Source organism: Neopsephotus bourkii, unplaced genomic scaffold (assembly GCF_033783945.1).
Source record: "Neopsephotus bourkii isolate Nb327-2 ecotype Australia unplaced genomic scaffold, CSIRO-AGI_Nbou_v1 NB_1542, whole genome shotgun sequence".
In the NCBI taxonomy this organism is placed as follows: domain Eukaryota; kingdom Metazoa; phylum Chordata; class Aves; order Psittaciformes; family Psittacidae; genus Neopsephotus; species Neopsephotus bourkii.
Window position 1 is genome coordinate 2,021,321 of NW_026902018.1, and position 22,463 is coordinate 2,043,783.

A 22,463-nucleotide genomic window follows, 5' to 3' on the forward strand; every position below is an offset into this window, starting at 1 on the left:
CTTAGGTGGTATTAAACCACCTGACATATGTCAGTAGAATTCGTGATGAATTTGGTAATTTTGGAGAACTTTCTCCTCTTCAGACATTTTGAATAGGCTGAAGAGAATGGAACAGGCAAAGAAACCCCACCTGCTTCTCTGAAGGTGAGATCACTTGAACTGCATTGTGGAGAATGTAAATTCTCATCTTTGTAACCCATCCTTAAAGGGAAGTTCTGCTGATGGTGAGCACAAAATGCATTTTACTGGGCATAATGATTAAAACCAGAAAATAACCCCCCTTGTCTTTTAAAATGAAACCTTCAGATTTCTCTTGTAGATCTCCTGGCCTGAATAAAGAAGACAGAAGGAAAGAGAGGTTTGCTGGAGAGAAAGACCTCATGTTCTAAGAACTAATAAACCCATCCTTAACTCTAAACCCAAGGTTTTTAATTATCCTCCATGAAGGGTATCCGCAGCCTGCTAAGGTGAGAACAGTGCAGGAATCCCTCGTAGTTAAAGAATCACATTCCCCTAGTTTAACTTCTGAAAAGGGCTGTTCCCCACTCAGGGTTCCTGGGTTAAGCTGGTGCCTTGTGCGTACTGATGAAGGTACATGCTGCTGCGATGTGTTTATAATGTGAATGCTGCAAAAGTGGTGTGATTTATGTTGGGGTGCTGAACCTGGGGGCTTATCCTGCCAGGAGGGGAGGAAGGAGCCCTGTGAAGGTTGTGTTCTGCGTTTGTGCCTTGTTCCTCACCTCCTCTTGCCATCCTCTTCAAACTTACTTCCTCTGGTGCAGCCAAATGTAACATTTACTGTGGGCCAGTGGTCTAAGAACCCTTCCTATGAACATAAGTTCAAGAAATGTATTTGGCTTGAGTGTTTCCTCAAGGAAATAGGGATAGGGAATTAAAGGATAGGGAATAGGCTGGCTGGATGGTCCTGTAAGCTGTGAGAAGCTGGTAGATATGTGGGTACTTGAGGAAAGCTAAGGGAGACAAGTGATTCCAGAAGAATTTCTGGATGAGATGAGGAAAGTTTTTGTCACTTCCAGACCTTCTGCCTATTAATTCATTTTTTGTCATCTAGAATATAATTTGCTTTGTGTCTTTGAACTAGCAACCTCTTGGATACAAAGTTCAGCAGCAAATAGTAGTTTCATCTGCTTTTTGGATGGAGAGAGAATGAGGGGGTTTGGTGTGTCCTGAGAAATGATCAGGGTTAGTTTGTGGGATTAGGCGAGCCAAAGACCTCAGAAAGCTTGGTACAGGACATCCTCTTTCTGCTGCTGGCTGCCTATAAATGTTGTGAGTTCTCTGCAGGCAATGGCCTGTGTGAGCTCCTGGGATCACAACATGGAGCACCTCTGCTCAGGCAGTTCAAGAGGGACAAGGGGAATGGCTTGAACCTGCCCGAGGGGAGACTGAGCTGAGCTCTTAGGCAGAAGCTCTTCCCTGTGAGGGTGCTGAGGCGCTGGCACAGGGTGCCCAGAGAAGCTGTGGCTGCCCCATCCCTGGCAGTGTTCAAGGCCAGGTTGGACACAGGGGCTTGGAGCAAGCTGCTCTGGTGGAAGGGGTCCCTGCCCGTGGCAGGGGTTGGAGCTGGATGTGTTTTTTCCAGCACAAATCAGGCTGGGATTCTAAGTTTCTCCTAAAAATGATGTGCAAAAATAACTGCAGCACGTAGCACCTCTGTTCAGGTGCTTGTCGAGAGTCCCACTTACAAAATCCACTGCATCTTTTTGATAAATGAAAGCTCGGGGCTCCTTGATATTCTAGATATGGTTCTTTTCAGGGTTTCATAAAATGGAAGCATAATAATGATAATACTGAGAATTGTCAGAGAATCTGTACATTACAGATTCCTCTCAGTGGTAATCACAGGGCCTGCTTAACTAACTCCATATGGCCAAAAGCATGGAGTCAGGTTTTAAGTGGGACAAGGAGTGTTGGAGTCCTAATGAAATATGCAATAATCACCAGGGCTGTGTGAGCTCTTTACATTATTTCACACTGCTGCTTGGAAACAAAGAGCAGGATGTGGCACATTCAGTGCTTTCCCCTTGAGGATCAGTTGGGGTAAAGTTCATTTTTTAATTCAAAAGGCAAGGGGAGCTGTTGCAGAATTGAAGATGAGGATGCAGCCCAGATAAGCTATAAATAACTGATCCTTGAACAGCAGAACCTCTCTGATAGTCATGAAAAGATAAATGTACACCCCTCGAACAGCGTATTCATCCTAAACCTCTTCTCTCTGGTGCCAAGTTTGTGTAGCCAATGGTATGGGTAGATTTGAAGGAGTATCAAAGAGGTGTTGGAATTCCTCCTGTCTCTAGCTGATGAGCATGCAAAACCATTGCATACACTGAGGCTTCCTGGTGTCCAAACTCACCTTGTTTCAGGAATCTAGAAGCCTGAAATAGGTGAGTAGGGCTGTATTCTGTGAAGGTGCTTCTTGGGTCCTATGTCCCGGGCAAGGGAAGGGTATTCCCATACTTTCTGACTGGTGAATCTGTAGCTCTCAACCCGTTCTTTAACCTCATGGAAGGATTTTTCTTGTCAGCAACCTGCAGTGGGATCCTTCTGACACATCTGTGGTTCTTGCTGACATTGACTACTACCGTGTGTTTGTAGCTGTTGAGAAGATGCCCAACATAGATAAGCCACATGTGCTTCTGCAGGGGCTTCCTGCCTAGCGATACCATACCAGGGAGGGTCTGCAGGACAAGGGTTCTTTTTGGGCACAACTCCCAGAGTGAAAATGGTGTTGCATCGGGGCCATATTTCAACGTGGATAGATAGGGAATTGCTTTTGAGCTTCTTCCTTCCCATTCCCTTCTTTGGATTAAAACATATTCTGGGAGCCACTGGGTAGCACACCAGCACCAAAGGAAGAGCTTCTACTGGCAAGCCTTTGTGCTCCAAGGTTTTAGTGTGCACTTGTTTGATGTATCTCGGAGTTTGGAAGCTGTTGTTCCTGAGCATTCTGAGTTTGTGATATGTTATGTACTTTCCCTCCTTCCCCCCCGTTTTCTTTTTCCTATTAATTGTGTTTTTAAAGATTTTTTTTCTTTTTTTTCCTCTTCTTTCTTCATTTTTTCTTCAGTTCTGTGTTAAAAAGTGTCTGTGGAGCTTCCTGTAATATTTTATTGAGCAATGAATTTATCTGAAATTTGATTTAGTGGGTTTTGAAGGATGGTGAAGACTATCAGACCCTTTAAATTTATATATATACATATACACACACATGCACGTATCTTCCTTTGATACACCAAAGTAAGGGTTTATGAAAGACCTAAGGGGTGATGCCTGTCTGTTCCACTTCTCTTTCCTAATTTATAGTTTACAAATGAGCCAAATAAGAAGTTAATTCCTGTTTTTCCCTTAGCTAAGCTGGTGTGGATTTGATTCTGTAACTTTTACCAAAGTAGCTTATTAACCAGCACTTGTCTGCACTCTGTAGCATCTCCTGTCCTTCTGGAAGCTCTGCTTTGAGTGTTCTCCTTGTGCATTCAGCAAAGTGTGTGAAGACCCCATCCTTTGGCATGTCGCCGGAGCACATACCTAAATCCTTCTCTCAGTTACTCTGGAATTTCATACTGGTTTGGAAGGGGATCTGTCATTCAGGAATACTGCTGCTGCCCCATAGGCAGAGTTGGGCTGGGAGTGTTGCAGGACGCAGTCACTGATGTTTGGAACTCATCACTTGGATGTAAGAGTTGCTGAGGATGAAGCAAGCAGTAAGGGCAAAGAAACTTCCATGAGTCTTGCCTGCACTCATTTTGTCATCCTCCTTCCTTACTGAGTCTAGTGCTGGGGAGCAACTGTGCATTGTTCTGAAGGAAACTGCAGCCGTGGAGCCTGAACCTGGACTCCTGACACAGACATGGTGCGCAGGGCACGTGTCTGTCTGTCTTGAGAGACTAAAATGGTGATTTAATCTCTTTCTATTTCATGAACATCTGCCCCTGCTATAATCCTTTAATAGTAATGTTCATATATTGTAGGAGGGTTTTTTCTTCCCCTAAACCTCTCTGATGTAAATTAATATCTGCACATTGATGTTGTTGATCTAAGGTGTCCTTGGCTGCGGATACATGGCAGGGAGAATGTGTAGTCATCTCTATAGTTCTGTGCTTCTGCAGTGGTTGGGATAAGGAGAAGCTGTCAGTTAATGAGGATCTTAGCACTACCAGCGTAATGAAGTGTGAGTCTGAGGACAGCTTACGAGCTTGTTATGTATGTGGAAGTGCTAAATGTTGTCCTTAACCTTGTCCTCAAAGCCAGCAGATGCAGCAGTATGTGTCTGAGAGAAGCGTGTTGTAGTAGTGCTGGCTGAATGCAGTGAGCAGGAGGAAATGATGCAATAACTTCGAAGCCTTTAGTCTAGTTTGTACCTGATGTCATGCTAAAACACTGTTTTAAAATACAGCGAGACCAAGAGGAAGCTGAGTGGGGTAGATTTTCTGTCCTGAAATGCCGAGTAATTATAGCATTGCAATGGTAATGTCCTGTCAAAAGACATTCCAAACGGGCTCTGTGAAATGCAAAAGCTGACAGCAGTGAGAACAAGTATCCATTGCCTTACAGACTTGCTGAGAATCCTTTGGGAGTCTGTTGGGAATGAGAAGAATTTTAGGTATAAGCCACTGCTTACCAATCTCGCTTTCCCCATTGCAGTGTGAATCTCTTGCTGTGTGCTGAAAGATCTGGTGGAAATGAGCTACTTGTTAAATAATTTGTCTGTCTCTTGCTGTTCTGTCTTGGAAAAGATCCTCTTTGGGGTGGAATTATGTCTTGGGAATTATTTCTTACACAGAACGTGATTGATTTAAATATTGCATAAATGATAAACCTCAAGTTACCCCCACTGACCTGATTTTTATTCCTGTCTGAAGTACCAGGTAAAACCCACCACTTTGATGGATCAAAGTTCTGGAGATAAATGCCAGCAGTAGTGACCCTTATTTTTACCTAAAACAGAGGTGGTGCAATTACTTAGGCAGTAAATCCTCTCTTATACCTGTTAGTAGAAGCTGCATATTGACAATTTGAATGTTCTAATGCTTCAGTGTAATAAAGGATTGAACTCCAAAGCGCACAGAACATAGATACTGGTTATTATTTGTGAAATGAAGATGTGTTTTGCTTCTCGTGATAGTTTCTGCCTAGCACTGGGCCAGTCTTTGTCTGCAGAATTAATTGTATGGGAAATCAGTGCCGTGATTATATTGAAAGCTGATTCCAAGAGCTACCCTACCAGTGTGGCACTGGTGATGGCAAATTGAGGGGCCAAGTACAGCTGGGTCGCAGATAGAGCTGTACAGAAAGCTGTGATCAGACATGAAGTAGCACAAAGATTGATGTAGGGGATGTTTTTTATGTAAGACAGCTTAAGATGCTCAGAGCAATTACATCTGGAGTTATTAAAGTGGGATTATCTCCCTATTTGCTACCCGCTTGAAACAGCCTAGATATGTTTTGTAGAAATTTAAATGTATTATGTCTGGATTTTTATGCTAGCAAAATAGTATCTGGAGGAATTGCGATGCTTGGTGCTTAAAAACAGGGGACTCTTGCAGGCTGTAATGGGTATCAAAGAAACAAGGAAGGCTAAAGGAAAACAAATGCAATTGTCAGTACCATCAGTCACTGATCTGTTGGGTACTTTTGATCATTGCTTTTGATCAGGATAAATGCTATATAACTTAGCAAATTTCCACCAGGATATGTTTCTGGCTTGTTCATCTCCTGCTTGGGGAAGAAGGGAGAAGGAAGCAGAGCCCAGCCCTTATAGGGATTTTCAGTTGGAAGTTTCATTTGCTGTCAGATTACATTTAAATGGTACAAGCTAATGCGATTCCTTGGCCCAGGGAGCTCAGGCTGAGCAGGGCTGCCAGCTGGAGGTGGGATTCCAGAGGGGGATTTCTCATTGTTAATTTGCAGCTTAAACTCGAGCACTGTGATTTCTGTTTAGCAATGGAGGAGCATGTATGTGGTTTGTGGTACTTGGGAGCTGCTTTTTCCATCCCTAGCGTGACAAAGTCAATTAAATATGGCTTTTCTGCTCCTGTTGGAAGTAGGTGCGAACTTGCGTGTGGTTGTAGGTGTTCTGAAGTAGAGGATTTATCATATCTGTACAATCAGCTTGGTTTTGCTTGCATGAACGGCCACAGCTCTTGCTGTGTCTTTTGGGTATATAGCTGCATGTGTGCTTCCTTCCTGACACAAATTGTTGACAGAAAGGTGAAATTAGGATGTCCATTATAGTATCTAAATGTTAAAACAGGCTGACAACGCATTTCTGCTCCCCTCCTGCGCTGTATTTGATAATGATCCCACGGATTCCCTGTCACACACAGTCAGGATCCTGCAATTCCTTGTTACATTTCAGGAGTGGCCGCTGGGTGGGTTTGATGTACAGGGGAGGAGGCTGCGGCCTGAGGCAAGCACAAAAGGACGAAACACTTCACTGCTGTGCAAGTGCTGGCTGAAGCTAATGCGTGGTGACGTGGGCTGCATGGTCAGCCAGAACTGGGATTCGGCTCAGGGCGCACGGGGATTGCTGGGATCACAGTGTCAGCTTGGATTTCAGTTAAGTCTTCCCAAAGAGTTTTGTGTGTAGGTCCTTCTGCTTGACAGCAAAGGTCTTTCTTCTGGGATGGACAAATATACAGTTGTAATTTAGCGAGATGCTAGGAAAAAAATAGGTAGAGTGAGCTATAATCTTAGAGCTGTGTTTTTTAAACAGCATTACATTCGAATAAAATAAAACCTCCATTTTGCATGTTTTTTTAATGTATATAGAATCAGTCTGGTTTGGGTTGGAAGGGACCTTAAAGCTCGTCCATTCCCAACCCCTGCCACGGGCAGGGACCCCTTCCACTGGAGCAGCTTGCTCCAAGCCCCTGTGTCCAACCTGGCCTTGAACACTGCCAGGGATGGGGCAGCCACAGCTTCTCTGGGCACCCTGTGCCAGCACCTCAGCACCCTCACAGGGAAGAGCTTCTGCCTAAGAGCTCAGCTCAGTCTCCCCTCTGGCAGGTTCAAGCCATTCCCCTTGGCCTGTCCCTACAGGCCCTTGTCCCAAGCCCCTCTCCAGGTTTCCTGCAGCCCCTTTAGGCACTGGGAGCTGCTCTAAGATCCCCTGGAGCCTTCTGCACATAAAGCTGGAGGCTGGCATGTGGAGGATAACACACCCTGTTCCCCAATTATTTTCTTGCTGTGACACTTCTTCTCCTCTGTCTGGTTTCCAATATCCAGAGGAAGACATTGACCAGGATGATGTCAGTTTTAAGCTACTGAACTAAAAATAGGCATGGAAACACTGTAGGTGACCCTTTGTGAACAGATATTCCAAAACACCTCATGCGTGCGTGTATCTGCTGTAACTGATGCTGATGTGACCTCAGAGAAATGCAGCGTGCTGGGAGCAATTGTGCTCTCGGTGTAATGGGAGGGTTACTGTTTGTCGTTCATTGCAGTAGTAGCAGATCTTGTAAGCAAGGGAATTAAACAGGTTAAGACAAAGAGTTAGAACACCTTCCAAACGTTGTGAAGCTCACAGAATACCTCTCTTTTTAAAACACATAAAGAAACTCTTCTGCTTTTCTGTTTGGTCAGCTCTTAGTAGCTGTTTGGGTGTCAGAGATTGGAATGGCACGTCCTTCTTTTCCTATATATTTATTCTCTTTATACATGCTTCTTCCCCCCAAATAGGTGAGGGCACAGCAACAAAAAGGTATTTAATGAATTACAATTGAAAGCAAAGTTGTGACAGACTTGAAGGAAAAGCTGAAGACTCCTCATTATGTTGAATGGGAAAGCAGAAGACCAGGGAAAGTCACCTTATATTGTGAAAGATGAGATCTGTTCTGTTGTCTGAAGTTGTTGGGTCAATGTTGGGTGGCTGATTTGAATGGGAGGGCTTGGATTTTCTCCATTTCATGTGAAGTTCAGGTAAGTTTGGAAAAGGGAAGAGCACTTTACACAGTGTTTCAAGTAGTAAATGAGTCTCTCATCACTGATCTGGTAGACTTTGGGTGGAGGTGTCACTTGACCTCTGAAACCTAGATCAGGGTTGAGGTGTTTTCAGTTGTTTGAGCTGATGAAGGGAATGAATACTCTGCAGTGGTGGACAAAGAGCTTGGTTTCACAGCAGGCTGGGAGCATCACGGTAGTAGAGTGGGTAAGACAGGTAAGAACTCTCCTTGCAGTAGTGCTGCCTCTGTCTTTGGGTGGATCTTTGGTGTCTTGGTGGCTGTGAAGGCAGGCAATAGGTAGATGTTGATCCCTGCCTCATGTGAATGGCCTGATTCCTCTGTAGGTCCTAGCTTGGCAGGTCTGGGCAGGCAGAAGTGCCCATTCATTCCCCAGTTGCTGTGGGTCTTTTGAGTTAATGAAATCCACTTTGAGAAAAGCTAAACTGTTGGGAAAAAGGTGAAACAGGACAGTTTTAACAAATTGAAAATGAGATTCCTCTCTTTCTGAAAGCTGTAAATCGGCTGTGAACAGTGGATGTGCTTTACAGTGTATTGCACTTCAAATTAAACTAAATTACTCTTCTCTCTTTGGGTATATATACAGATAAAGCAGACTAACATACTATAATCTTAACTACTTGTCAACAGCAAAGGCAGGTTTTGTTACTATTTATTCCTGGAGTCCTTGGAAGTCCTTGGAAGAAGTTCAGAAGTCTGTGTAGGTAATAATTTTTAAGGGGAAGCCACAACCCTGTTTAGAAATGAAGTACTTGCAATTGCCACACTGCTGAGGTGTTCCATGTGCGCTGAGTAAACTGGCAAGTCCAGAAGTAGCTGGAATAGAAGGAAAAGTAGGCAAGAATCATATAGGCATTGCTGGGATGGGTCTCATCACTGCCTGATATGTAAGGTGAGAGTTCAAAAGCAACCAAGATGTTTTCAACCAGGCTGAAAAGCTAAATCACAGAAGGGCTGTTGCAGTAGTTACTGAGGAGGTAACAGTCCAATAAAATAAGAATAAAACCACCTGATTTGTTTTATCTTAGGTAGTTATTTAGAGAAAGATCCAACAATACCAACAACACAAATTGTGGTGGGTTTTTCTGTTTGTGATTTGTACGAGTTGCTGATTCCTTGATGTGCTTTCTTAGATGAGTTCCTATTCTTGTCCTGCTTACCAGCCCCTTCATTTTGTGCCTGCAATGAAGATGTAAGGATTTATGACATCACGTCAATATCCATGGCAACAGGCTGCAGAGTGAACAACATTTGCATTGCAGAATCAGTGGTGCGGGAGAGGGCTCCTGTTGAAACACAGGGATGTGAAATAGCTCCAACAGGGAACGCAGGAGGTGCCTCTGGAGGGGGGCTCTTTTGGATACGTGTTCTCTCAAATATCATAAACTGGAGCTTTCAGAGGAGCTCCGGGTACAAAGAAGTGGGAAGTTGTGTCACTTTCTTGGTCGAATAGAAAGTCATTGTCTCTTTCTGGGCTGTTCCTGTCTGCTTCTCATCCAGGGATCGTTCTCAGCTGAGTCTTCTGTCTGCAGTAACTCTCCTGGAAGAGATCCTTATGGAACAAGACTGGTTTTAAGTTAATAATTGTTACCTTAGGATCGTATTTGGTGGTTCCAGGCAGTCTCTAAAGTCTGGATGCACAAGTTGTTACTGTGCACGGAGTTTCAGGATGGCTCTCTGGTCCTTCACTAATGATTTTCTATCCCCACTGTTGTGCACCATGTTGTGTCATCTTCATTTTATTTCTTTTCCCTGTTTATGGATGATAATATGCTCATTAGGAAATGGCTTTTCTGTCCCCTTCTAGAAGAGCACCTGCAGTATTCCCTGCTTGGAAAGGCAGATTGGTTAAGGAAGGGAGGGCAGTTGTGATCCAGTGATGAGTTTTTAGGATCACAGACTGGGGCTGTGTGGTGTCTGTAGCCCTGCTCTGCCTGGCCAGCCATACCAACCTATGTGTGCTGGGCTTCTCTGGTAGCTCTGTGGAGGGGGAGGAGGAATCTGAGCACATCCACAGACATTAATTTTATAGCTGAAGATTCCAGTGTTGAAGGATGCTGTCAACACGGTCATTATAGCAAAAGGTAGTGCTAGTGAAGGTCAGCATTACAAAACACCATCTCAGTGTAGCCCAGTCCCTGATCATTGTGGCAGCCAGATTAAGTGTGGCCTTAAAACCTCAGAATCACAGAATGGTTTGGGTTGAAGGGACCTTAAAGCTCACCCAGTTCTGACCCCTTCCACAGGCAGGGACCCCTTCCACTGGAGCAGCTTGCTCCAAGCCCCTGTGTCCAACCTGGCCTTGAACACTGCCAGGGATGGGGCAGCCACAGCTTCTGTGGGCACCCTGTGCCAGCGCCTCAGCACCCTCACGGGAAGAGCTTCTGCCTAAGAGCTCAGCTCAGTCTCCCCTCTGGCAGGTTCAAGCCATTCCCCTTGGCCTGTCCCTACAGGCCCTTTTCCCAAGCCCCTCTCCAGGTTCCCTGCAGCCCCTTTAGGCACTGGAGTTGCTCTAAGGTCTCCCCTTCAGGAGCCTTCTCTTCTCCAGGCTGCCCCAGCCCAGCTCTCTCAGCCTGGCTCCAGAGCAGAGCTGCTCCAGCCCTCGCAGCATCCCCATGGCCTCCTCTGCACTCGCTCCAACAGCTCCACGTCCCTCTTGTGCTGCTGCCCCAGAGCTGGATCAGGGCTGCAGGGGGGGTCTCCCCAGAGCACAGCAGAGGGGCAGGATCCCCTCCCTGAGCTGCTGCTCACGCTCTGGGGGTGCAGCCCAGCACATGGGGGGGTCTGGGCTCAAGCACAAAAATTGGGAAACTTTGCAGGAAAGACCAAATGTGTGGAACAATGTCAGCAATCAAAGATGACTGAAGTCTGGGAGTTTCAGCTCAAGCAATAGAAGTAATGGACACAGAGATTTTCAAGGATCTCATTTAGCCTTTCTCAAGGGATTATTACACAGATTGAATACGGGGCACTGATTTGATTATTTTTCAAGGAAGTTATCCTGCTTTTTAAGTTGCTTCACATCGAGGATTTTACTTTAAAAGCAGAAACTGTTCCTACTCAAACCTGCCCTCTCCCGATGTGTTCATGATTGAATGTGGTCTTTTTTGCTCCAGAAGGTTTATTTTTAGCGTGTGTGATCTTGTAGCTTTGTCTTAATCTGAAAACCAGATCCCAGTGCGGAGCCAGGGCCCGGCTCCATGCGGCTCCCTCTGCTGGCAGGCTCTCGGGAGATGGCCAAGGTATATTGCCGACCTGCTCCACGTTCTGTTCCCCAGATATCAGGCCGCTTCCTTGGTGGAGCTCAAAACCCAGAGGTGTTTCTCAGAGGCTGTTATTTCACTTCTGTGTCACTTTAAATAGTGGCAAACTCCAGGATTTGCTTGCAGAGGAGCACCGAGTATTCTCATGTGCTACCTGGGGAGCACTGAAACCCAGTCAAGACCAAACAAAATGGGACAACTGATGGTGTCTTGTCTCTGAAGTCTTTTCTAGGCTTGTATTTTGTGGTTTTGAAAGTCTCCCGTTCTCTAAGAAAGACATGTATATGAGGGAAATGGGTTACACTGCCACTTGTTGAAGGGACTTATTTAAGGCTCTTCTTTATATGTACATTTTAAGACGCATTTTGCATTCTTTTCCCAAAACCTAGTAGCAGAACGGAGAGGCTGGAGGCTTCCCTGTTGTTTTGAGAACACGGATCTTCGTTTGCGAATCTGACCATACACATTTTGGCAGTGATACTCGTTACTGCTGAAGCCTGACCCTCTGCTTCGAAGGCGTGTATAAGCTGAAACTTATTGCTTACTCAAAAAACCTGCCAGCAATATTGCATTGGGTTCTGCCTATTGCTGCTACTTTCTATTCGAAATTGGGTGATTGGTGGGTGAGGTTTGAAATGGCTTCAACTTGGGTTGCAGCAAGGTTTTGAGTAAAGGGATTGCAGAGTCAGTTTTGTAGGTCACTTCTGTGTAAAATACTACAATGAATTCCAGTCAGGAAGCAGGAACACAGGCAGTAAAAGAAGCTTTAAAACATTGTTTTCAAGTGATGGATGAACTGGAAGCAAATGTTTGCTCAAGTCTCTTTCTAGTTTTCAAAAAGGAGCCATGAAAAGAACTTACCTAATATGTTCCACATAGAGTGGAATTAGTTCACACCTGCAGCCTTTAGCAGTCACGTGCTCGTGGTACATGATGTATGTTTAAAATAGGAGGCTGCTGTGAAGATATGTCCTGTATTCCTTAGTTAAATCACAATCTTGTGTTCTCGCAATATGGGATTACAAGTGGGTTAAGGAAAGGAAGGCTTTCCACTGAAAATTGGTATTTGTATGACCATGAGGTTGGGAAAACTAAATAAAGGAAAAGAAGAAAATAGAAGTCTGGGGGCTGTGAGTAATGACGCGGTACCGGGAGGAAGTGTGAACTGAGAGCAAATAGCACAACTCTTAATTTGTACACACTAGAGTAAACTCCAGCTCTAGCAATGGAAAGCCAAATATTGACTTGGTCAAATAAGCCTGGCACTGAGATTGAAATATTATGGGGTTTTGTTCAACACAGTATAGCCTAACTGGTGGAAGGAAGGTTGGTGGAGAGACCGGGCAACGGGACACCCTTGAGTTTCTCTAGAAACGTGCCTTTGGGTAGGATGGAGATCTTGTCTGTCTTACATTTCTAATCTGAAGAGAACAACTGAAAATGGTCCCAGCCTACAAGCACATTGGAAAGCAGCAAATAAGAATGCAAGAAACTGGCTTTCTCCAAGATGATTATATTTTTCCTGTCTGTTACTGTGCTCATTGTGTAACCGAATGCATTAGCCTCCACGAAATGTAAGAAATGAAAGGCAGCAAGAAGCAGTTCCATTGTTACCACTCCAGGCATGTCTAATGAATCGTGTTTCCATGTTCTCTTGGTCACGCTGCGCAGTGCCTGTAGCCAGGGCTGAGCTCCTGAAAATGCTCCCTAAGAAGCTTGCAGGAGCGCATTGGTGCCGGCTGTGGGGCAGGCAGGGAGCTGCTGCGCATCCCCCTCTCCCTGTAGGCACAGGGGCGATGGCTCAGCAGCGGTAGTGAGTGGAAGGTTTCTCAGGGTCTTCCTCCTCAGAAGCACAGTGTGAAATGGAATCATCTGTCTTGAGCTGTGCAGTTGTTTCTAAGGCAAACCTGTGTTTGAGAAGAGAGAAGACAGCATCGTGTTACCACTTTCCAAATGATGCATCTGTATTTCAAGGATGACGCCTTGCATACCTTAAAAATGAGAGAAGACTTTTGGTTCCTTTCGCTTTCCAGCTATGGATTAATATGAACTGCATTTTTCCTAAGAACAAGCCTTGTGTTATGCTGGTGATGGCTGAACTTGCTCCAGTATCTCTTTAGAGACCCGCTGCCCTCGTACATTCTGTAACTGCCGACAGAGCTCCTTGGCTGTAGGGGATGGGGAGGTATGCTCACCATGCTATTGCTGAAAAACAACATTCCTGTTTAGAGAAGAAAGATAAAAGTCCACATTCTCATTGTGTTATCAGTGCAGAGAGGAAGATCTTACTGATGCAGATATAATCCCATAGTTCTATTTTATCTGAACCTAGGAAGATCAAAAAGCAGAAGCGGGGGGGGGGTGGTGGTGCAGAATGAGGGTTGCACTGGATGAAAGTCCTGTGTAGTCAGTGAAAATGAGAGGAAATGAAGAAAACTTGGAGATTTGGAGGGGGAAATAAGAGAGCAAATCAAGTTTGCAGAGTAGAAATTGCTTCCTGGGATTAGGAAAGCACAGGAATACTTAAGAAAAACTTCATTTCCTCCAGTATTTTTGGGTTATTTTATATTCTTCTGAGAACCTCTTTTTTAATGCCCTTACACTGAAGAGCTGAAGAGGGAAATGAGATGAAACAGAAAGTGAAGAGTTCAGACATGTGGGAGGAAACGCTAGAAACTCCCAGGAGTAAACATAAGCAAGTGCTTCTTTACTGCGAGTCATCCTCTAGCCCTGAAGGAGCCACTTCAGAGGAAGATGGGGGAAGTCTTCCAAACTCACAGTCCATTTCCACTAGGGTCAGGTCAATGCTTTTCATTTATAGGAAATGTCCTCTGCAGAGAAATATCAAGTAGTTTGGAACTAAAACTGCTGAACACAAACAGCCGGTGGGACAAATGGCACAGTGTAAATCAGGGATTTGAGGGAATTTTCTGGCACATGACAGCAGGTTTTGCACTGCAAACAACTTCCTGCTTTACTTTAGGAAACAGTGGAAACCACATAAAAATTCTGCCGTATTTATGTTCGTTTTCCTATTTCTTGAGACAGAGCTGGTGATTGTGGAAAGCATTCAAAGCAAAAACCACACATCAAACTTAACTGTTTGGTTTGGAATCTCTTGTATCTCTGAAGCGAGCTGCTCAGCTCTGGCATAGCTGATGCTGCATTCCTACATTGAAAGCAGGCTTGAGCTACAATTACCCAGCAATGTTTGTACTGATTTCATAGATATAATTTTGGGTTTGGAGAAGTTAGATATTAGCCTGGATTTTTGAAATAGTTTGAAGTGAACTTCTAAAGCAGCAGAAGTGGTCACATACTTTGTGTGTCCAGTTCGTTCTTGGTGCCCTTTGAGATGTTGTATAGTTAACCATGTACTGAGATAATCCTAGAACTGGAATAGTTTGGGTTGGAAGGGAGCTTAAAGCTCCCCCAGCTCCAACCCCTGCCATGGGCAGGGACCCCTTCCACTGGAGCAGCTTGCTCCAAGCCCCTGTGTCCAACCTGGCCTTGAACACTGCCAGGGATGGGGCAACCACAGCTTCTCTGGGCACCCTGTGCCAGTGCCTCGGCACCCTCACAGGGAGGAGCTTCTGCCTAAGAGCTCATCTCAGTCTCCCTTCGGGCAGGTTCAAACCATTCCCCCTTGTTCTTTCCCACAGGCCTGATCGGTGCTGTGGTGTTAGAGTGGGAAGGCAAAAGCAATTGTGCGGGTGTGAAGGAATATGAGAGTATGGGCCAGGAAGAGGGATGAAGTTGTAACATTTAATGTCTATTTTATGAAAACAATTTTGTACCTTACCGGGAGTGAGGAAGCGATGAAAGTAATGCTTTAAGTAGTGTGAGAATAATCTTAAGTGCAGATAGTTACCTACCATCTGTTTTTCAATAAATAGCTATTATGCTAATTTGTTTCAATGCACAGAATTAAAGCCTGTAGTATTCGTGTGATACCCAACAGCTGCTGCTTTTGAAGGTTTTATTTATCTTTCTCAAGTGCTGCAATTTTAGTTTCATAGTCAACTCTGCTCCAGAGAGTCAGGTTTTGTATAGGAAATGGTGCTCCATTGAAATGCAGACTTGGGTTGTATCTGAACAGCAATCTTTAGCAATAGTCCTCATCAATAGTCTGATTTCCCTGGAAGCCTGGTGCTGTTAGGGATACCTTGGAAGGATGTTGATTGTAAATGCTTATAATCTCTGATTGCAAATAAATGAATATGAATGGATCAAATGGTGAACATCTCTTCTCTATCAGTTTTCTTTTTGACTTGGGAGAGGGAGAACCAAGATGAATTCTCGATACTGTAAGAGTAAGAAGTCCAATTTCCCTCCAATCATAACCACTGCAAGGAAATTAGATCTCTAAGTGGGTTGAATCTGATTTAGTAATAAGTCAATTTAATCACTAATGACTTCAAACGTAGATTTTACAAGGTGATCAATGGCATTGTAACAATGATCGATCAGGAGCATTGAGTTTAATTGGATTTTTATGGCTATAATATAGTTTTTCAGAATTAATGTACCATTGCTTTGCTTTGTTACTCTTTTAACTCAATTTCTTAGAAGAAATGATGCTTCAAAATGCTAGTTGGCCTTTGAAATATTGGTTTTAGGCCACATTAATAAAAATTAAACTGAGAAGTTAAATGCTTGTTTTTAGTAATTGAATTTCTGATTTTAGACGAGTTATTTGGCTGTGTGTTTTTCAAAACTAGATCTATGCAGGGAGAACCCCCCCATTGTTCCTGTTTCACGATAACGAGCAGACACAATATCAAAGAGTAAGAAGGAGCATCTACTGCTCTGAATATGAATCCTGAGTAGCCGCGTACCTCCCCTTCCTCAGCAGTTTGACATAGTAATCTGCCCTCCAAGTAATCTCCGTGTCCCATGTGTCCTGCTTTAATCTGTCGGCATTTCTGCAGTGTGCAGCAAGAAATTGATTTTCAGTAATTTTAATGGCTGAATAACTGGTCCTGTCCCAGAGTGTTTTTTCGTATTTGCAGTGGCCGATGTGGTAACTGAAGTCAGTGTTCTGGATAATAGGTTTCATTAGTTTTGATGCCTGAGGTAAAAAAACAGTAGGTGGGAATAAAGGCTTGGTTTTGATGTCTAGACGTTCATTTCAGCTGTTGCTGCAATATGATACATTAAAAGGAAATATGTAACATAGCTCTGAGGAAATATGTATTCTTTGAAACTAATTCTACTTTTAAACTGCAGAAGGCGGCGTGACCTGAATTATTAACATGGTTGTGGCTGCGCTTCTTAAAGGTACCACTCTCTCTGCAGTGCCAGCACAGTCTCAACTCGCCTTCTCTCCTTCCTCCCTACGTTTCTTTTAAGTAAAATATGTCAGTTTGGTCACTGAAGCAGAACAGAGATCTTATTATCTTTCCGGTATCTCTGCTGGGAGAGCTAAAATTATTGAAGTATTTGCTTTGATATTTGGCTATGACTTCTCTCCTTGAAATTTTTATAATGGCTCTTTTTTATTTGAGAACATGGCTGGCTTCATAAAAATTGTTGGACACTTTGAAGACCCTAATATCTCTGACTTGAAGATAAAACCAGACCCCAAGCCAACTAAGCTGCTCATTAAGGGTGTTTAAATTATAAATGTCCAGAGTAAGGCTCAGTTGTTGTAGTTACCTTCCATTCTTTTAACATCTCATCTGCAAAAATAAACTTAAAAATGAGCACAAATGGTCTGTTCCTTTTTTTTTTGGACCTGTGAAAGCTGAATGTTAACAAACATTTAAAGCCTTGATCTGTGAAGTGTAAGGATGATTCCCATTCTGTATGGAGACTAGCAGCGAGATTTAGCACCGCAGTTATAATCCAGGGCAAGAAGTGTCAAATACACCTTTTCTGTTCTGGGGTTTTATTTCTGCCAACAGTATCTTGGCAATGAGACAATGAAAAGTATTTTCTCTGTGGGTGGTTTGTTTGCAAGTGAAGCACGCTGCATTGTATCCTTCAGGTGCTCTGGCCAAAAGGCTTTTTACCTTATTCCTGTGCACACTTGCACGTTGGACGATGGTAGCAGGTACTCAGCTGTAGCAGTAGCTATTATTTGGAATACACAGTGCCCTGCCAGCCTCCACGGAAATGTTTTATTGCCATTGGATCTGTTAAAGTATTGCTTTGGTGGTTTATTAGCTTTCCATGAACGTTCTAAGGACTCTTTGTACTTTCACTTTCTTAATTCTTACACATTGAAACAATGATGCCTCTTCAGATAAATAAATAGAATGTTATTGTACAAAGCTCAAAGAGTTTTTCTTTAAGAAAAAGTGTCTTTGTCCCCACTTGAAAGATACTGCAAATTTAACAGTTCCTTTTGAACCCATATGCTGCTTTAGTGCTCTTTATCTCCAGTGGATTTAAAGAGCATATAATGGAATGATAAAGTAATGATAAACAAGTTAGAGTGTCTCAAGTGAGCAGTTTATAGCATTACAGTTAATGGCAAAGATGATGTGACCTTACCCTCTTGGTTTTCTCCAAGAATCCAGACTCTCAGACACAGGGTATTATCAGACTTAGCTGCTTGTTTTGAGAGGTTGATTTCGTTGGAAAAGAAAACAGACAACAAAACCCAAACCATACAACAACCAAACACACATAGTATTTGCTTGGTTTGGTGGAGTGGTAGTTATCCCTCTATTTGCAGGACATACAGTGAGCAGAGGATGAACTGCCTGTTTTACAGGTAGATAAATGCTACTCACAGTTGTTATCCTTGACTGCTCTGGCATGTTCACCTGCTTAGGAAAGGTAGCATATATAGATAAATATATATATGTATATACGCAGAGAGATAGAGATACAGATATCCATCTACATAAATCTGTCACAATAGAGGATCAGTAGATCTCACAGGTCATATTAAGTGAGAAGGAGGTTGGACTCCTGGAGGTCATCCAGTCCGACAATAGGTCAGATCAGTGATGGCTCTGTTGCCCCAGGTCCTAGGAAGCAGTGACCCATGGTTTTGTCCCATCTGCCTTGCTGCCTCTCCACAACTCCTGTCTTCCTCTCTTACTTCATGGAGGAAAAAGTAGTTACCTGCTCTGTCGTACTCTTTCTCTTACTGAAATTCAGTCTTCATTCTTCCCTTACAAGTTTTCTGGTTATGAAGATGGATTTCACAGCTGTTGTGTAGTGTCCAATTTGTTTGCTCTAAAGAGGGGCATTTCAACTAGAGTAACAGAGAATAACTTCAAGATAGGATATAAGTGCTTGGCATAGGAATGTTTCTGAACCTGTGCAGCACCTGCTTTCTGTTAGCTCTGCACCTGAAAATGCTGTCTCGCAGCACTGAGAGGCTGATGAGGGTTTGAGTTGAAAGCCTTGAGCATCACAAATTATTATACAGATAGACACTGACAATTATTTACTGTTTTCTGTAAAGAATTTAACATATTCTTTGACATACAGCATCTAAATACACTTGTCACAGTGCAAAGAATTTGGCAAATAAAAGGGATAGTCTCATCTCTAGTGTTTGGCCAGGTTTTGTTCCTGGTCACCATTTGACATTGCAACTTGCTCCAGTTATTTAAGCTGTTTTCTTTTGGAGACTGTATCAGAAAGCCAAAGAGCAGAGAGGAAGTGAAATGCTGCAGTTCTAACGCCCATTTTTACTGCAACAGCCATATATACACCCTTTCAAATAGTACATTTTGAGTAGGATCAAGAAGTATTATAGGTAAATACAGTAAGAATAGCGTATTAATGTATCAGGGAATCAAAGACATTATTACAGGAAAATGGTTATGAAGATACCTTGTGATATCCTTAAGAGTTAAATTTGTGTGTAATTTATGAATGCAGAGTAATAAGAAACCAATTTGGAAAATGAGAATATTTGAGGGATGATAGCACTTGAGACTTTGCCCTTTTCCCTGTCCCACTCAACTACTACTCCTCAGCCAGCCTGATCTTATTAGCACATTTGACCCTAGAGACATACCTGTGAGGCACTGTGAGATTAACTTTGCTTCTTCCTGCTCTTCCTAGGCTTTGGGACACAGTCCTTTGCATAGTCACCAGAGCTCAGGATAACTGAGTGTTGGGAAGAGTGCTGTCTCTTTCTATTCCCTCATTTTCAGCCCCTTCTGCTGGGATCCATTGACCTTTCACGTCACACAAGTCCCGGGGACAAGGGTCTCGTAGGATGGTGCTTCCCAAAGAGGAGCTGTGCCACTCTCAGCTAGCAGGGCAAAACAACAGATTCTTTCAGTGCCTGAAGAATTTGGTCCCATGAGTTTGTTGCTGTGCGTACTTGGGAGCAGGTAGTGAGTTACAATTGAGAACATCAGAACTGGCAGTGAGAAGTTTCCTGTAAAACCATGAAATAGATTCTTGCCTCTCCCATTTTGCATGAAGTTCCTAATGCAGGGACAGCACTGGCTCCTGGCATGGATGCACTGATGGGATTAGAGTGAAACTCAAGAAGAGCTCAGTGCAGTGTAATAGTGAATTTCTTTTGACTTTTACCGATTGTGTCAGCTTTGTGACTGTCTAAAATGTTGTCATTTTATTTGCATCAGGGTGAACTCAAGTGTGATCCCTCATACTGTAACATAGAACTGTTTACACATCTGAGAATTGTGGAGTGCTGAAGTGCAAGACAGTAGCAGTCTTACAGCTTCCAGGCTTCAGCTGAACTATATAGGATTTATACATTAACACTTCTAAAAATGCATGGAGATTCTGAAGGTTCTTAAGAATACTCTTTTAAACGTGCAATTTCAGGCCATGTGAGGTTCTGTCTAGCAAGCAGCCATGGCACATTGCTCAGTGTCAGTAAGGTTTTGCAGGCATTAAAGGGCCTTTAATGGTTTTACAGGGAAAGAGATTTGGCTCATGCTAGTGCCCCAAAGCACAAGTCTGCCTTTTCAGTCTTCTGAGAAGGCAACTGTGCTATTTGATAAGATGATTTAGGTACTAAAGCCCTGGCTTTTTTGTTCTTTAAAGGAGAGAGACTCCATTACCAGTATTAGCATATCACAACAGTACTGGTTCATAAAATGTACCTCTTGTTTGAGGTTCTGTGACTTACGATTACTGGGAGAAGCAGCAGAATGATGAACAATGCTGTGGTTTGAGTCTTTGAAGCTGCTGTTGAAGACTGCTGGCAGTAATAGTATTTTTCATACAGCAGAAACCCCTTAGAAGCTTTACTTTAAACTGATTGTAGAGTAAACTATACTTAGATAATAATCTCTGCATGATAGACATGCTGTTGGAAGGTTTCATCCTTTAAATTGGCCAAGGAGGGGTGTTAAGTATTCAGTTCTTAACATGCTGCAGAATTGTATGTTTGCATTTCTAAAGATCTGCAGAGTATTCCTGTAAAGTTGAAATGACAGAACTCAATTAACGAATTCTTACTCCATGACAAAGTTGTTTAATCATCTGTTTTTACTCTGCAGCTGAGATTGCATCTTCTGGCTGAATAAGATTTAAGATCTGGTACAGGCATGCCAAAAATAGTTTTACTCTTGGTAATTTTAGCATCCAGAAGCAGTGGAGTGAGGACAGCAGAGGTTCAGTATAGTTGCTTAACACTGTTTAAGTTATGTAAATTGATCTTGCACCTTTAATGAGTCACTTTGTTTCTTGATTGTCTGCATCTGGGGGTAAGTTTTAAATGCTCTCTCATCTGTCCTGGCAAAGAATGATCATGAATTCCTCACCCCCTTACTTTAATACGGAGTGCTACAAGCCAATGTGTTTGGGTTTATGCTTTTGTGTTTTCTTGTTTGGCATCTTCAGCAAGGGAATACCGAAGCTACTTTGGCAATAGGTGATAGTTGAAACTGTTTCATGAAACATGCTGCTGGTGAAAACTGAAGCTGTTGGAGTTGTGTTTTATACAACTGTGTGTATTTCCCTATTCTGAGCATGTTGACGTTTTGTGTTTTTGTAGTGGTGGAAGAAGGACTGTGGGAGAATGGACTGTCCTATGAGTGTAGGACCCTGCTCTTCAAAGCAATTCATAATCTTCTGGAAAGGTAAGAAAAACTCCATTGCACTCAAATGTTTTGTTTTGTTATTTAAAATGCTGTGGGGTACCTACACAGCATTTATAATTTATTGAGTTTAAACCACGTTTTTTAAGAAGTAGAACTTCACTACAAGAGAGGCGGGATAGGGATGGATCTCTTAAGTTGCTGACTTTGATGATGTATCATAAAATGTGGTGCAGACTAATTCAATGCAAATACAATGAATAATGACAGTGAATATTTCTGGTGCATTCTTGCTCAGGAGCTGTTTCAACACCAAACAAAAGGGTTCACCTTCTTGAGATGCTTATGGAGTTCATGCTTACAGAGAGTTGATTGTATCTGACCTCCAACCCCTTTGATGAGGTTAAATAGTATCTTAACAGATAACATTAAAGGCTTTAGTTACATGGATGTTACAATTTAGCTAAATTTGTGTACAATATTCAAGTGAAAAATAACAGTTTGTGATTCTGACAGGCCTTATGTATCCTGAAATAACTTGCCTTTGTCTTGATTATGCATATACATGTACGTATATGTGACTTGAATGCAGTTATTATGTGATTAGTTAATACACTTCCAACTTAATCCAGCTATCAGCTGTTAATCTTACTGAAGATTATCTTGTCCTTAGGCCTTCAGTGTATGACACTGCATCTTCCATTACTGCATTTTATTCCTTCCCTCTTACTTCAGGTCATCATCACCTGCGTGTATTATATTTCAGGTTTATTAGGCTATTCCCACTTTTTCTGCATTTATAACAACAATAATAACAGCAACAACATAAGAGCGCACCTCAGCTGTACCTCTGTGGTACATTCATTTTGCAACATGTAGCATGGAATATTGTCTCTTTCAGAAGATAAACTAATTGTAAATCGTTTTATCTTGTCTCAGTACTGCATTTCCTTTGCTGGAGGTTTACTAGTAATCATGTTTGCATTATGCTCCTGAGGTGGTGTTTCCATGAGTGTTACAACTGTCCCCTTGGCTATTAGTTACTTATCTGTATCTGCTAGCAAGTGATGTGCACAGGTACAAGAGAGTAGTTATATGCTATTTCCTCTCTTCTGTCTTTTTAGGGGATTTTTTACATGAGCCATAGACTACTTAGAGCAGATAACAATATAAAAATGAAATTCCATGTCTGGAATGTACACTGGTTGTGTTGCAGCAGTATAAAAGGG

General features: G+C 42.8%; 1 protein-coding gene across 1 annotated transcript in view; it reads left to right on the forward strand.

Annotated features, from left to right (window-relative positions):
• The window catches only part of MED13L (mediator complex subunit 13L), a 186,204-nt gene that overhangs the window by 66,441 nt on the left and 97,300 nt on the right, over positions 1-22,463 (forward strand). The window contains exon 3 of the mRNA XM_061370538.1: positions 21,192-21,276. Within this exon, the coding sequence (XP_061226522.1) occupies positions 21,192-21,276 (85 nt within the window). The remainder of the gene's footprint in view (positions 1-21,191; positions 21,277-22,463) is intronic.